Here is a 16,022-nt window from a genome sequence, read left to right as displayed (position 1 = left end):
AAACATGAAATCCATTTATATTTCATATATACCTTATACACAAGGTAATCTTATACACAATATTAATATTTTCATACATGAATCAGTTTGTGTTTAGTGCATAGACTCAATCATGTCTATATTGAACCAACAGAAAGCAAAGATGTCAACATCTCAGCCACCCATGTGGATAGTTTTGGAATATTTCGATTTTTGAAATTCCAGATAAAGGAGACTCAACTTGTATGTTTTAAATATGTTGAAATTATTTTCATTTGTAAGCTGTCTTGAGTCCTAGTTTTGGAAACAAAAGTGGGCATAAATAGACATGAGGTGGTAAAGATGATAGTGATGATGGTGAAGCAGAGTAGAGAAACTCATAGTCTGCAGAAAAAGACATACGCAAACAAAATGGATTAATGTTGGGTTTGAAGCTTGTACCTTTTCTGCCCTTTTGCCTTCCTCAAAGAACAAACTTTATGACAGGGATTAAGTGAGGCTGCCTTACGTAACAAGTGGGGGTTTGGGGGGCAAGTAAGGTAACACACTTGCACTCCTCCTAGGAGGAGATGGCGGGTGCCATGTCAACCATCACAGCTGAGAGAGAGACAGATGGGACATTGCTGGCCGAGAAAGGTAAACAGAAAGGGCTAATCGTTGAAAAGAAACGTTCACTCTTTAATGGTTGTATGGATAGTTTCTGTTCACGCCACAGTTCTGGGTGTGATGGTTACCCAGAGAGATGCTCATCTCCTCCAGTGTTATGACAGGTACTTTGATGCTGCATCCACACTGCAGAAATAATCCAGTTTGACACCACTTTAACTGAGATCTGATGATGATGATGATGATGATGATGATCATTTTACATATATTTTTATTAAGAGATCTGATTATTAACTATCTTACTCAGGTTTTGTAGACTCAGGGTCATGGTTCTTTGATTGTGTCAATCTCTCCAAATATTTGTTGCTAACTGTCATCAAGTTGACCTTCATTTTTGGTGACCCTGTGGATGTCAATTTAGGAATCAATAAAGATCAATTTTCTCAGGCATCCTTCTCCAGATCGCCTTACCATCTCTTCCCCTTGTCCATCTGTCTCTTGGCTCACCACTGTTCATCTGATATTTCTTTGCCACTTCTAGGATAGCCTTCCCCAACTAATTGTATGTATGTATGTATGTATGTATGTATGTATTATATTTATTTATAACCTAACTTTCTCCCAAGTATCAGGGCGGCTTACAATATTAAAAAAAACACCATACAGTTAAAAACATACAAAAATAGTATATTAACATAGAATTAAATTACTACAGTAATTAAAAGAAATTCAGTGCTATTGTAATCTTTGCTAGCCCCCAGGAACTCCCTTCAATCCCTCAATTTTTATCCCCCCCCCCCAATTTGTTGACAATTTTCACATTAAAAACCAAAGAAAGCTTCCCTTGGTTCACAAAATGCAAGAAACCACCCACACAACCTCTCCAGACCCCATTCCAACCCACAAATGCCACTGGTTTTATTTCAGTCCCTCCCAAAACGGAGACCAGAACTTCTGACAGCCATTTTGAGAGGGATTGCAGAGGAAAAGGAGGGTATTGGGGCTCACTTGGAGGGGATGCACCCTCCAAGGAGGAATCTGGGGTGGGGGAATTGGCCGTTGGCCCCATGCAGTTGCCCACCCTTGCTGTACTGGGATGTTTCCCTCTTCAAACATCTGAAAGCTTATCTCCAGTGCCATTGATGCAAAGCAGCTGGTGGGTATCAGTGGAGTGGTCAAGATACAGTTCTGCATCTTGGATCTCTGTTCCATAGTTTGGATTGAAAAGCAGAATAGATTCCCTGCTACCCGCTAACATGGAATCCACCAATCGCCAGGGGAATAAGGCAGTCAACCATGGCCACAGGTGTCTCCTTGTGCGGTCATTTGAAAACCCGAGAGCATTTCTCATCTGATCATGCTTCGGTTGGAACAACGTGGGGTGAAACCAAAAACAAACAGCTCGGCAGAAAATTTGCCATGACATCCCCGTGTGAATATCCTATGAAAACATCATCAATTAGATGCAGAAGGAAACTTGGAGGACATGACAAATGGATCTTCTCCCGTCAAGATTGGAAAGCTCCTGATGCAGCTGGTGGTAAATTAATTTCTAGGAAAAGAGATTTGTAGAAACAAGATGGGAGGAAGGGCTGTTAGGTTATCCAACTCATTCACATCCCATGTTATAGACCACCAGTAGGCAAAGTGTGGGCTATGGGCCACAAGCAACCCCTCAGTGCCATTTTTGTGGCCCTCAGGGTCTCCTAGGAGTCAAAATTATATTTTTGCCCCCAAATATCTTCTGGGGAGTCTAGGAGAGGGGGAGGCATTTCCATCATATTTTTTGACTCCCTAAGACTCCTAGATCCCTTTTACATGGTCATTAATCTTGGTACATTATACATCAACCACGGTTGCGTAGAATATGCCATTCAAATGTGTAGACAACCTAGTCTAAGAAATGAGGATGGACACACATGCGTGCCTTTCAATACAGTCTTCTGACCCTTAAATTCTTCTCCTGGAAAAGAGGGGAGAAACCTTCAGATCTGGCAACCCTAATATGACATCAATTACAGGTGCAATTCTGGGACAGTTTTCAGCCCCTACAAAGTGATTTTGTGCATCCTGGAGGCCATAAAGTGCTGAAACCATGGCACTAATAAGTAGTGTTCTTTTGGTTTGAGACATTTGGGGCACACACACACACACTCCTAGAAAATGGCATGGGGGAAAATCAAAAGGGGAGGTTTTGGGAGTTTTGAAGGCTGCAAAAATGAGAATATAGCCAAATACAAAAACGGTAGCTTCAGCTTCATGTAAACAAAGACAATCCACTTTGAAACTTGAGGTCCAGGCAGCCTTATACATAGCCTCCATTATAAGGCCAGTTCTGTCTTGTGGTTTGAGTGTTAGACTATGACTCTGGAGTCCAGGGTTTGATTCCCAGGTTTGGCCATGAAACTCATTGAGCAAGTCCCACACTCTCAGCCTCAGGGGAAGGCAATGGCAAATCTTCTCTGAACAAATCTTGCCGAGAAAACCCAGTGATAGATTTGCCTTAGGGTTGCCATAAGTCGGAAACGACTTGAAGGCACACAACAACAACCTGTCTTTTTCTGGTCAGTGTCGATTTTCCATCTGTTCCTGATGGCCGTGTGTTGACTGTACTCATCTGCCCACTCAAGCACCCTTTCCTAATGAATTAGAGCTGAGAACAAGCTGTCTCTTTTTGCTGCTTCAGTGCAGCAGGGAACCTAAATCTGCTGATCGCCTCTGTTCTCCAAGGGATAGGAGAGCCATAGTTTCCACTGTGGGCCATCCATCATGGTCCTCTATAAAGTAAACTTGCCCATCTCATCCAAGGGCAGAGATTGTATTGTGCTTCAGATATGGCTGGACAGCAACTCTCAAACCCTAGTTTTTTGTGGGTTTTTCAGGCTATGTGGCCATGTTCTAGAAGAGTTTATTCCTGATGTTTCACCATCTGAAGATGTCAGCCACAGATGCAGGCGAAATGTCAGGAATAAACTCTTCTAGAACATGGCCACATAGCCTGAAAAACCCACAAAAAACTATGGATGTCAGCCATGAAAGCCTTCAACTTCACAAATTCTCATCCTCCCTCACTGCCAGGGATTAGAATTCAGTCATAGCCCTTCAATACAAGAATGGTCATTAAAATGGCTAGAAATGACTGCATCAGATAAACTGACATGTCTCATGAAACATGAAAGCTTAGGAAAATTTGCAAATTGTTTAATAAGAGAAACTATTGTAGATCTGTTAGGAATTCAGATTGATCGAACTACATAAGATAGAACCAAAAAGCATTCATACTTAAGTAAGAAACAGTACAAATAAAATGTATAAACACCAAACATAGATAGCTAAGGAAGGAGAGAAGGAAAGATATTAGATGAAGAAAATTAAAGAAACTCTTATTATGTTTTTGTTTGTTTTGTTTATGTTATCTTTTATGGGCTGTCATGTTTATGTTATGCTACATTTATATTTATGATATGTTTATGTTAAAACAATAATAATAATAATAATAATGATAAAATTCAGAGTGATAGCCATGTTATCCTTGAATATTAGAATGTAGCAGGATCTTGTAGCACCTTTGAGACTAAGGAGTATATCATACTAAGGAGATCGGGAGTTTATGCCATAAATATCCTGGAAAAATCGTGTAATTTCACACAATGTCACACAAAACCCTCCATGAAAGTTGTCACAAAGAAGCATTAATGCACATCTTTTTACTTTCGGGATTTCAGTGACAATGCATTCCCAATATCACTTTATTTGCGCAATTGCGTGTGATAATCATTTGCACAGTTACTTGCCATTTCTGCTTTATTTTCAGGATGCCTTAAATGTGCTTTAATCTCTCTTTAATGCCAAAATTAGCCCCAGTGTGATAAACTCCTAACTGAAAGAATGAAGTTGGTAGCAGGCGCTTCCCTAGACTTGGTCTCCTTCCTGAGATGCATGGAGTGAACTGGTGGCCAGGAAGGCCCTTTATAAGCAGACTGTATGAATAGTCATAGAAATGCAAAAGTTGTGGGTATGGTGATGAGGGTACAAGTTCAATTTTAATGACGGTTGCTGAGGGGGAAAAGCAAGAAGAAAGATATTGCCTAAAGCCACAGTGGATGGATGACTATATGAACAGCAGAGGGAGTTTGGGAAAGGTAGTATGTGCAGTCTGGGAACCAGAAGATGATACGATAAATTGGCCAAGAGCATCTTCATGAGGTTGGTGTGTTAACCCATGTTATAATATGTATAGTGTGTAGTTATGTGTAGTGTGCCATTGCTGGAGATTGCATTAGGGCTGATGAGAGCTGCAGTCCAATAATATTGACAGGACCACGGGTTTCCAGGTCCTGAGCTAAACCTTCACTCCCATACATACCTGTTCACCTGTAGAACTTCACAAAGTGAAGTAGTTTTTTGGGAGGGACTACAACTCCCAGAACGCCCATCCAGCATGGCCTTGCTGGCTGGTGGCATCTAGGAGGTATAGTCCCTTCCCCCCAACCCAATTTTCCCAACCTTTGCTCAGTAAATGGGAAAGACGATACTTTAGATCTGCTTTGGATCAACCTCATGCATTCATGTACCACTTCCATGGCTCCAAAAGATCTGGAGAAACTTTGTATAGAAAGATACAAACTTTGACAAGGTCCCCCATGATATTCTTGCAAACAAGGTCGTAAAAGGCAAGCTAGACAATGCTGCTTCCATTGTTTTCCTGAGGGAGACGGCCGTAAAAACGTGCCTTTTGTCACACTAGAAAAATCCATTTGACAAAAGGCATGCTTTTATTACCATCATTCTCCAGAAAGAGAACAGAAGTGCTGCAAGAGCATGCATAGAGGCATGGAGAAAGCTGCTCTCTCTCACTCCGTTTCAGCTTTCTTTTCTCATGCAATGTGCCTCAAAGAATCCTGGTATCTTGCAGTTCAAGTGGTGTCAAACTGTATTATTTCTACAGGGTAGATGCATCCTTGATGAACCAGCACATTCAAACGTATAGGGTTGTCAAATCTCAGAGCCTGGCCTTGAATCTCAAGTTTTCATGGATCATCTCCAGTCAAGGGTGCAAACTCCAGTTTTGGGGGCTCTGCTCTAAGCAAGAGGAAAGGGCTGGAAGCAAACCTTCTGCTCAGGTTGTAAAGAAGCAGCTTGCTTCAATTTGCAAGGCTTAACATATTTATTGCCATAACTTACAAGGACTCTCCAGGGGGTCTGTGCATTTACTAAGCTCCCTCCCCATCCTTTGTTGTAGCATCTGCTTAGCATCCACCTTCTTGCTAGAAGCAAGAAAACTAGATTAAATGTTCTTTAAGTCTCCCAAAGTAAGTGAGAAGGAATCACCCCCTCATTTCATCTTGATCTGGGAACAGCCCCTTTAACCAAGATTTCTGTCTTAATTTCCAAATAGGAAAATATGTACTGTGCATGCATGTTTGAATGAGAAACTGTGAGAAATGTGGTTGGTGGTACTTAATGTGTAGAGATAGAATGACGTAGTAGTTTGAGACTATGACTCTGGGGACCAGGGTTCAAAATCCACTCAGACATGAAAGCCATTGGGTGACCTTAAGCAAGTCACATGCTCTCAGCCACAAAGTAAGGTGACGGCAAACCTCCTCTGAACAAATCTTGCCATGAAACCCCCATGATAGGTTCGAGTTGCCGTAAGTCAGAAACGACTTGAAGGCACACAACACACATACACACACTTAATGTGTAGGCTTCAGGGACATCACCAGGGGCCATCCTTTGTTGTCACATTTTGGCACAAAACCTCAGGGCCTGAGACAATCCTGAACTAGCAACCCTGCCCCACAACCAGCAGTACACCTGAAAAAGAAGAGTATCCAATAACACAACTGCTGTGTGAATCTCCAACCTTCTTCAGAAGAGGTTCAGGTGAGTAGGCTCCATTTTCCAACACAGCCTGAAAGAACTGAAGATGATCTTTGGTCTTGCAGTTGGTGAAAACAGTGGATTTGGATCCCACCAAGAACTACATCTTTGGCTTCCACCCCCACGGAGTCCTGGTGGCTGGTGCTTTCATCAATTTCTGCACGGAAGCAACAGGGTTTTCCAAGCTCTTTCCAGGCCTGAACCCTCATCTGATGCTGCTGGATCTCTGGTTCAGAGCCCCATTCTTTCGTGACTATGTAATGAGTGGAGGTAAGGCACGATAGAATCAAAGAGCTGGAAGGGACCCCAAGGGCCACACCAAATTACAAACCCCAGAATTCCACAGCATCGAACCATGGAAGTTATAGTGGTGTCAAACTGCTTTGTTTCTGCAATGTGGCAGCAGAAGCCCAAGTCTAACAAATGAGGAATACCTTTTAACTCTTTGGTCAGGCCTCATTTGGAATATTGTGTCCAGTTCTGGGCACCACGATTCAAGGAAGATGCGGACAAATTAGAGCATGTCCAGAGGAGGGTGACCAAAATGGTGAATGGTGTGGAAACCACCAAGGCCTATGAGGAGTGACTTAGGGAGCTGGGTTCCAGCTCAACATTAGCAAGAACATTCTGACAGTAAGAGCTGTTCAACAGTGGAAAATGCTACCTTGGAGAGTGAGAGAGTCTCCTTCCTTGGAGGGTTTCAAACAGAGGCTGGATGGCCATCTGTCGAGAGTGCTTGGATTGTGTGTTCCTGTATGGCAGAAGGGAATTTGACTGAATGACCCTTGGAATCTTTTTCAACTCTATGATTCTATGATTTTAACTTGACACTCTTGCCCTGAGATTCCTCACCCTCCTTGCAAGTACTGGATAAGAGCATTCAGGCACTGAAACTATGTTATGCTATGGTTCTTTTATTTTGTGTTTGTACATTAAAAAAATTTTCAATACAGCTGAAACACTTAGCTCTTCTGTCCCTGAAACAGTAAACTGTTGCTCTTTGCAAGTGCAACTCCCAAATATTTAATCCACTTTAAAATCTGAAAGAGCGGTTAATTCTTTTTACGCTACTGAAGACATATTTTAGCCAACCATTTTGTTTTGTAGCAGTTCACTTTAAACCTGGGACATGCCCTGAACATCTTCATCCTTTTTCCTAGAGGAACCTTCATGTCTCCATTTCTTAAACCAGGTTTAGTCGCCTCGGAGAAGGAGTCGGCTAAGTACATCCTAAGCAAGCCAGGAGGGGGGAACGTACTCACCATCGCCGTGGGAGGTGCACGAGAAGCCCTGGATGCACGGCCGGGTGCTTTCACGCTGCTGCTGGCCAACCGAAAGGGCTTTGTTCGGCTGGCCCTACAACATGGGTGAGTAGGGGTTCCAGGTCAATTTCAAGACCAAGAGCTGGGATCTACAGCTGACCCCTTGGGATGTCACAAGAGGTGGCGCTTGTGATGTACCAAGAATGGTGTTACAAGGGGCAGGCCCTGGTGATGGCATTAAGAAGGATATGTTAAGCATCAGCTACAGTTGATGAGTAATAAGCAGCACATACACGCTTAAGATGAAAAGCTGGACACCCGTAGCCATGTAACATCAGAGTGTGGTCAAGATGGCAAAAGATATTAATGGTGCTCAGCATTAAACTGAGTCCATGCTATTCTGTCCCAATGTTCACCTGGGATGGTCCCTGAGTCAGCACATGCACAGGCGGGTTACAGGTATTTACTTTAAATCACTTTAGATTACTTTACTTTAGATTAGGCAGGTATGCTGACCTGGGCCCTGCTACCAGCATGTACTCTTTACCTTGCCATACTATTGTTGATATTGAGAAATCGCCATCACCACATCTGATGCAGAATTGGGGTGCCTGGTTGCACCCACATGGTCAGGTGTCCCATTGCCATGTCAATACTGGCAACAGCACAGCAAGGTAAGGAGCGCATGGGGCCATATAAACAACCAGGATTTGCTGTGGAGTTTCCAAGGGTCAAATTGGTCCAGGGTAAAGGCTGGTTGCCCTGGGATAGGGCCACATCCACTGGATCTGTGTCCAGTCTGGCAAGATTGAGTTTGATGCTGCCCCCAGGGTTTTGGACTGTGTTGTCTGAACTGAATGACACAAGGCTGCAAGGGGAACACAAGCTTTTTGGCCTGTGTGGACAATCCCAGCGAGGAAGAACAGACAAGCTTGGAGAAGCTGCAGCCATTTGCTTGTGCCTGAGCCTCCTGGGAAGGGAAAGATTTTGTTCCTCCTCTCTTCTCACTCCTGCTCCATTAATTGCACGGAAAGTACTTTTGGCAGTTCAAACTCAGGGCCCAAAAAGACAGGCCAAAATAAAGCAATTTTGGGTCACTTTGGAGGTATGCTGTTTAAATGCTGCATGCGTCCTAAGAGGCTGGAAGCCACACCAAAGCCACCCTCCAGTCCTAAGGACTTTGGCGCAGCTACTGGCCTCTTAAGATGTTAGTGTCATTTAAACAGCATACCTCCAATGTGACCTGAAGCAGCTTTATTTTGGCCTGTCTGTTTGGGCCCTCAGTTCCCAGCAACTGAAGTAAACTATAAGCGTAAAGGGGAAAAGTGGAAGGAGGCGAGAGAAACTTGCACATTTTAAAAGCAGCTGAAAAGTGGGAGAACAGAGGTTTAGTCTAGACAGCCAAATTAGGACAATTGGAGGATATGTGAGTACAATCAGCCCTCCATTTCCATGGATGCTTTGGCCATGGATTCAAGCATCCATAGCTTGAAAATATTGAAAACAATACCTAAATTTCAAAGAGCAAACCTTGATTTTTGCCATTTTATATTAGAAACACCATTTTTCTGTGCCACTGTATCTCATGGGATTTGAGCATCCACATATTTTGTATCCATGGGGCATCCTGCAACCAAATGGTAATAAGGAAAATATCGATCAGAGGTTCCCAAACTTTGGTACTCCAGATGTTTTTGACTTCATCTCCCAGGATTCCTGACTATTGGCCAAGGTGGCTAGGATTTCTGGGAAATGAAATCCAAATCACCTGGAGGACCAAAGTTTGGAAACCACTAATTAAAAATGAACACAGTTTTCAAGGCAGCACTCTTTCCCTGAGATTTTTCCCCCTTACTGTGAAGACTGGAGAAGAGAGGCCAAGTGCTAAGATCTGGGAACCCAACAGGTGAGTTTCGCATGGCAGACGGCTTGCAGTTGGGCCTAAGGCCTTGTCAAACAAGCATTAAAACAATTAACTATTGTCATGGAATTTGGAAATGTTACTCTTTGGACTACAATTCCCAGCATCTTCCTCCCCTAACAACATAGCAAGTAAAAAAAAACAGCAGCTGTTTTTACACAACTCACTTCTCTTCAACACAGCACAATTGTATCACTTTGGTACCACTTGGCTGCATCCTATCAAATCCTGGGATCTGCAGTTTTGTGGATTAAATCGCTAGAAATGTTTCTAGTGCCTCACCAAACTGCACATCCCAGTGGCACTCGCTGATATTGTTCTGGACTGTTGATCGCAGTATCTCTCAAACTGTCTCTGGGCATTGTAAGAGTTGTGGCCCAAAGAAATAATTTTTCTAAGGCATCTGCATCTGCTGAAATAATTCGCTTTGACACTATTTTAACTGTTATGGCTCCATCCTATGGGATCCTGGGTTTTGTTGTTTGCTGTGGCACCAGAGCTCTCTGACAGAGACGGTTAAATATCTCACAAAACTACAAATACCAGAATTTATATAGCATTGAGTCATGGCAGTTAAAGCGATGTCAAACTGCATTAATTCTGCAGTATAGATGCAGCCCATGTTAGGTTTTTAAGGCATCATAGCCTGTGATTTATAACAATATAATTCTTTCTTTCCTTTTCTTTCCTTCCTTCCTCATGCTCCAGTGTCCCACTTGTCCCAGTGTTTTCCTTTGGCGAGAATGAGTTGTTTGATCAAGTGGAGAACCCCCCTGGCTCCTGGCTGAGATGTACACAAGAATTCTTGCAACGGTTTATGGGGGTCTCCCTTCCACTCTTCCATGCCAGAGGAATCTTCCAGTACAGTTTTGGGTTGCTTCCATATCGGCAGCCGATCTTCACTGTGGGTAAGCCTTCTCTCATCAACTGGTGTCTGAGAGTGGATTTCTCTCTATAGGGTTTTAAAAATGGACACACCAAGATTCAGGACGAAATGCATAGAGTGCAAGCAAAGGATCTGAGACCAGGATATCAGCATATATCCATGCCACTTTAACTTCAGAGAGGAAGGAAAACATTTTGCTGATTTGCTCAAGGTGCCCGAAGCACTGGGCGCATCTATACTGTAGAAGTAAAACACTTTTCAATACCACTTTAAATGCCGTAACTTACAGAATCCTTGGATTTAGTTTTGTGAGGCACCAGCACACTTTGGCAGCGAAGGCTCAATACCTTTTAAAACTACAAATCTCAGGATTCCATAGCATGGAGCTATAGCACTTAAGATAGTGTCAAAAACTGCATTATTTCTACCATATTGATGATGATGGTGGTGATGATGATGATGATGATGACGATGATGATTGTGACGATGATGATGATTATGATGATTTCTCACTCACTTCTTCCCATAGACTGTGGCAAGGGACAACAATGAAAAGACACACTTAAAACATTAGGTAAAATACACATCAATTTAAAAGGACATATATACAATTTAAAAGGGGCAAGATATACACATATTAAAGCAATCCATATTTAAAATTCATCATTTAGAATTCAGAATTTACAGTGTAGATGAACTCTTTATCTCTGAGTTGCAGTGTCCTGTCCTCCTTTAAATCGTTGCATAGTTATAAGCTAGCTTTATTCAGATCCAAATCACCAAGCCTCGTCTATTGAATGGGTATTACAGTGGCTTCAAATGACTCTTGTCATAAAAGTAAAACAAAAACAGCACTTTCCAAAATCACAATAAAGAGAGGGAAGGAGATTCCACTTGCATTTTTAACTAGTAAGAAGAATGATGGTGAAATATGGTGGGGTATTAGCATAGTGATTTGAGACCAGGGTTCAATTTCCATCTTGGCCATGAAACCCACTGGGTGGCCTTGGGCAAGTCACACACTCTCAGCCTCAGGGGAAGGCAGTGGCAAACCTCTCTGAACAAATCTTGCCAAGAAAACCTAAGGTTCACCTTAGGGTTGTCACAAGTCAGAAACAATTTGAAGGCACACAACAACAACAACAACAACAACAACCCCTATGAGGGAATAATGTATTGATTTAAATACCACCAGCTTTCCCAAATAATCAGAGCTTCCATTTTCATATTGAATATCATCACCATTCCCAAATAACCAGGGCTCCTATTTTTTTGTGCTGAATACCACCAAGCTTCCCCAGCAATAAGGGAACCTGGCTCTACTCTGAATGTTACCAACGTTTCTAGATAATCAGAGCTCCTGTTTATTGAATATTCCATACATCTTCTCAGACAATCAGGGTTCCTGGTTATATGCTGAATGTACCAACCTTTCCTAACAATTAGGGCTTCTGTTTCTATGCTGAATAATGCAAACCCTCCTAATCATGGTCCTTGCTTCTATGCTGACTATCCCAAACCTTCCCAAACAATCAGGGTTACTGTTTCTATGGAGTTTATCACACTAGGTCTGAGTTTGACATTAAAGAGAGATTAAAGCACAGTTAAAGCATCCTGTGAAAGAAGCAGAAATGGTTATCACATGCAATTGCGCAAATAAAGTGATATCGGAAATGCATTGTTGCTCAAATCCCAAAAGTAAAAAGATGCGTGTTAATGCTTCTTTGTGACCACTTTAATGGCAGGTTTTGTGCGACACCATGTGAAATAGTTAAGTGTAATTATGCAATTTTTCTGGGATATTCACGGGATAACTGCCTATCACCTTTGTATGTATGCTGAATAACATAAACCTTCCTAATCAGGACCCTTGTTTCTGTACTGAATATTCCCAACCTTTCCAAACCATCAGGGATACTATTTTTAAAAAATGTAGAAGCAGATCTGTTTTTACAAGCAGAAAGTGACTGGGTTCACTGTGATGAACAAGTTATAATCAGACCCAGTCAGGATCAACTAAAGCCAGTCCTTCTCAACAGGTTAATTTAAAAAGGCAGGTTCCTACAGGTAAGGTTACCTTCTCTGATGGGATTTGACAGGCTGCAATTACCTATAATTGTTTGACACCTTGTTTGGATCCTCACAGTGGTCTTACTCACTTTCCCCAACCCCTATAACAGAAGACATTTAATGGGATAGACCAAGGTAGGACTCAAAGGATGGCAGCCCATTGTTGTCTGCCAAACACAATTAATGTAAAGCTTCAGCAAGAAGGCGTAAAACCCCAACACCTTAGTGCTGATTCAAAAAAGGATTCCTCCATAGATGATTTTTTTCTCTTTTGAAATAGATATGAAAATCCAAAGTTGACATGGTGTGTCAGACACCACCATGAATCAATACAAATAACAATATGACCGAGAATCACAGAGTCATCCAATCACAGAATCTTAAGCTGCATCTACACTGCAGAATTAATGCAGTTTGACACCGCTTTAACTGGCATTGCTCAATGCTATGGAATTCTGGGGTCTGTAGTTTTGTGTGATATTTAGACTTCTCTGCCAGAATGATTTGGAGCAACAACAAATTACAAATCCCAACAAATTACAAATCCCAGGGTTCCCATCGGATGGAGCCATGTCAGTTAAAGCAGAATCATACTCCATTAATTTTTCTCAAGTATTTTTCAAGTATGATTTCAGTTTCTGTTCTTTGTTTGGAATGTAAAAATAAAATTTAAAGCAAGTTTCCTAACTTTGCATTTTCTCCTTTTATCTTGAAAAGCTTGTTAATAGAGCTGTTGAGTTAACAACAATCACATTATCTAAAATCGATGCAGTGTGGCAGCAGCTTAAGGGCTGGAAGGGACCACAAACACCACCTAGTCCAACCCCCTGCCATGCAAGAATACACAATTATTCCCATTCATTTTGTGGCTGTGTGTTTCTAGGACAGCCTTTTCCAGCTGGGCACCACAACAAATGTCATAAAACATGGTGGAAATGTCTCCCATGCCCCCCCCAACAGGTCTTTTGGAAAAATTTGGAGCATAAAAATTATTTTTGAAAAATTTTGCCAAAATTGCTTTTGACCCCCTGGGGGTCAATGCCTTCTAGTGTGCATTTGGACACATGCTAGAGCAAAACAAAATTTGACCCCTGGGGAGGCACATATACATGCAGAACTTTGCCCACCCTTGATTTGCACCCTGCAAGTGCAATGAAGGATCTCAGCCAATGTTTTCCTCCTGCTTATCTCCTCTCCCTCTACCTTCTTCTCACCAGTTGGCAAGCCCATCCAGGTTGAGAAGAAACCCAACCCCAGCCAAGAGGAAGTGGATGAGTTGCACCAGCTCTACATGGAGGAGCTGAGCAAGCTCTTTGAAGACCACAAACTGAAGTACAAGGTTCCAGAGGACAAGCATCTTTCTTTCGTATGATGTCAGAAAGCCACGTTCCACACTGACTCCCTCATTTGCACTGGGTTGGATCCCAAGAAAGTAGGAAAGAAATCACTAGCACAGTTCTGCCAACCGTTACACAAGAGCTTACGCAATGCTAAAATACGTATGTCCTTCAGCCGCTCTTATGCATTCGGATGGACAAGATGGTGTGCAAGCAAGGAGCATCTTTGGTTTGGTTTGCTCCCTGATTGTTTTTGCATGAGCTGTGCATGTGAAATGGCTTTTGCATAAATAGAAAGACATCTTTGGATCCAACCTATTGGGTGTTGGCTCCTGTTTGAATATTTGGAGCTCTATTATAGGCAGTGCCAATTTTTTCAGGAGAATGAGGGCTTGCACAGTGTATAGATGGGAATGAGAATTGAGGGAGTCTTCTACAAGGATGTAGGGGAAGCAGATGGGAAATATAAAACTTAACAGGGCAGCATTGAATCTGGTAAATCTGTTTCGTGACTCACTGTGATGATTTTTATCAAACTTCCTTGCTTTCAGATTCAGTGCTCATAAACATTTTTGGAACTATAACATCCAAAATGCACAAAATATGTGATGCAAGCTTTCGAAGCTCTGCTGGCTTTTTCCATCCGGCAAAAGTGTTAAAAATCATACAGGAAAAAGAAAGGAAAAAAAAAATGACAGCGGCTGCATCCACACTGCAGAAATAATCCAGTTTGACTCCACACAACAAACTACACATCCCAGGATTCCATAGCATTGAGCCATGGCAATTAAAGTGGTGACAAACTGGATTATTTCTGCAGAGCAGAGGCCTCCAGTGTTGGAGTCATAGACCTACATTTTATCAAGATGTTGTTATAGTTGTTCTCAGTAAAGATAGTTTCTTTCTGTGTTTCTGATGGACTTAAATTTCATTTCCTGGACTTTATGATGCTATGTCTTCCAGTGCTGCATGGCCAGAAAGCGGAGTGGCCTCTGCTTACATGGATATCCCTCTGTGCCATCTTAACTTAGAACAACTATAACAATGTCTTGACAAAAACGTAACCCTGTGACTCCAACATAGTCATCCCCCCCCCTTTTATGCCTCATTTTTAACACCTTTGCCTGTTCAACTTCAAAATCATGCATCCTCAATTTTATGCATTTTGTTTGGCCAAGGAAGGTATCACTGTTTTGTGGATTTTGGATGTTATTGTCCTTTTCTGTATGACTTTTGGATCTAGAGAGTTTGCCTCTGTTTTTGCCCAGTGTAACAAAAGGAAGGACTACACAAACTGTGTGGTTGCAATTGGGGGGTGGGAGAAATCAATCTATATCCTTCGTTGAGTCTCTTTGTTATTTTTAATAAAATCATTGCAAAACAAGCATGGAATCGCCATTCTCTTTAGCTGCCTCAAGGGATATTGGGATTTATCACACGGAGGGTGAATTGGTAAAATCCCATGCAGAAATGGGATTTTAAAATCCGGTGTTGTTTGTCAGATGCATTGGCATGAAAGAGAAATAATGTGAAAATAAGCTCCTTTGTACTTTCGAAATTTAGCGAATGTAAAAAGGAGCTGGTTTTAAATAAATAAATAAATAAAATTTTTATTTCTATACCGCCCTTCCGTTGATCAGGGCGGTGTACAGCATATTACAAAACACATACAATGAACACAAATGCAATATTAAAATACAATATTAAAAACAAATTAAAAACCTAGTCAGCCAGCCAACTTGACGGGAAAAAGAGGGAGGAAGCCATCAGGGGCTTTATTCGGGGAATGCCGCTCGAAATAAGAAGGTCTTCAAATCCCTTCTAAACTGAGCCAGAGAGGTGGCCGAGCGGAGCTCTGTGGGCAGCGTGTTCCAAAGGGCCGGGGCAGCGATGGAGTACGTCCTCCTCGACGTAGAGGTAAGTCTAGCCCCTGGAACCCTAAGTAATTGCTGCCCAGAAGTTCTGAGGGTGTGGGGCGGAATATATGGGGAGAGGCGGTCCTTCAGGTATCCTGGGCCCAAGCCATGTAGGGCTTTATAGGTCATCACCAACACCTTATACTGTGCCCGGAAGCG

General features: G+C 42.2%; 1 protein-coding gene across 1 annotated transcript in view; it reads left to right on the top strand.

Annotated features, from left to right (window-relative positions):
- MOGAT2 (monoacylglycerol O-acyltransferase 2) overlaps positions 1–15,285 on the top strand; it is a 45,859-nt gene extending 30,574 nt beyond the window's left edge. The window contains exons 4-7 of the mRNA XM_089513020.1: positions 6,537–6,741; positions 7,664–7,838; positions 10,363–10,562; positions 13,828–15,285. Coding sequence (XP_089369146.1) covers positions 6,537–6,741; positions 7,664–7,838; positions 10,363–10,562; positions 13,828–13,982 — 735 coding nt within the window. The 3' untranslated portion in view covers positions 13,983–15,285. The remainder of the gene's footprint in view (positions 1–6,536; positions 6,742–7,663; positions 7,839–10,362; positions 10,563–13,827) is intronic.
- Positions 15,286–16,022: the final 737 nt, after the last annotated feature.

The sequence above is a fragment of the Sceloporus occidentalis genome, unplaced genomic scaffold (genome assembly GCF_023333645.1).
Source record: "Sceloporus occidentalis isolate IW3139 unplaced genomic scaffold, rSceOcc1.0.p SCAF_2, whole genome shotgun sequence".
In the NCBI taxonomy this organism is placed as follows: Eukaryota; Metazoa; Chordata; class Lepidosauria; order Squamata; family Phrynosomatidae; genus Sceloporus; species Sceloporus occidentalis.
The sequence above is the reverse complement of the archived record's forward strand: the minus strand, read 5'-3'. Positions and strand labels throughout refer to the sequence as shown.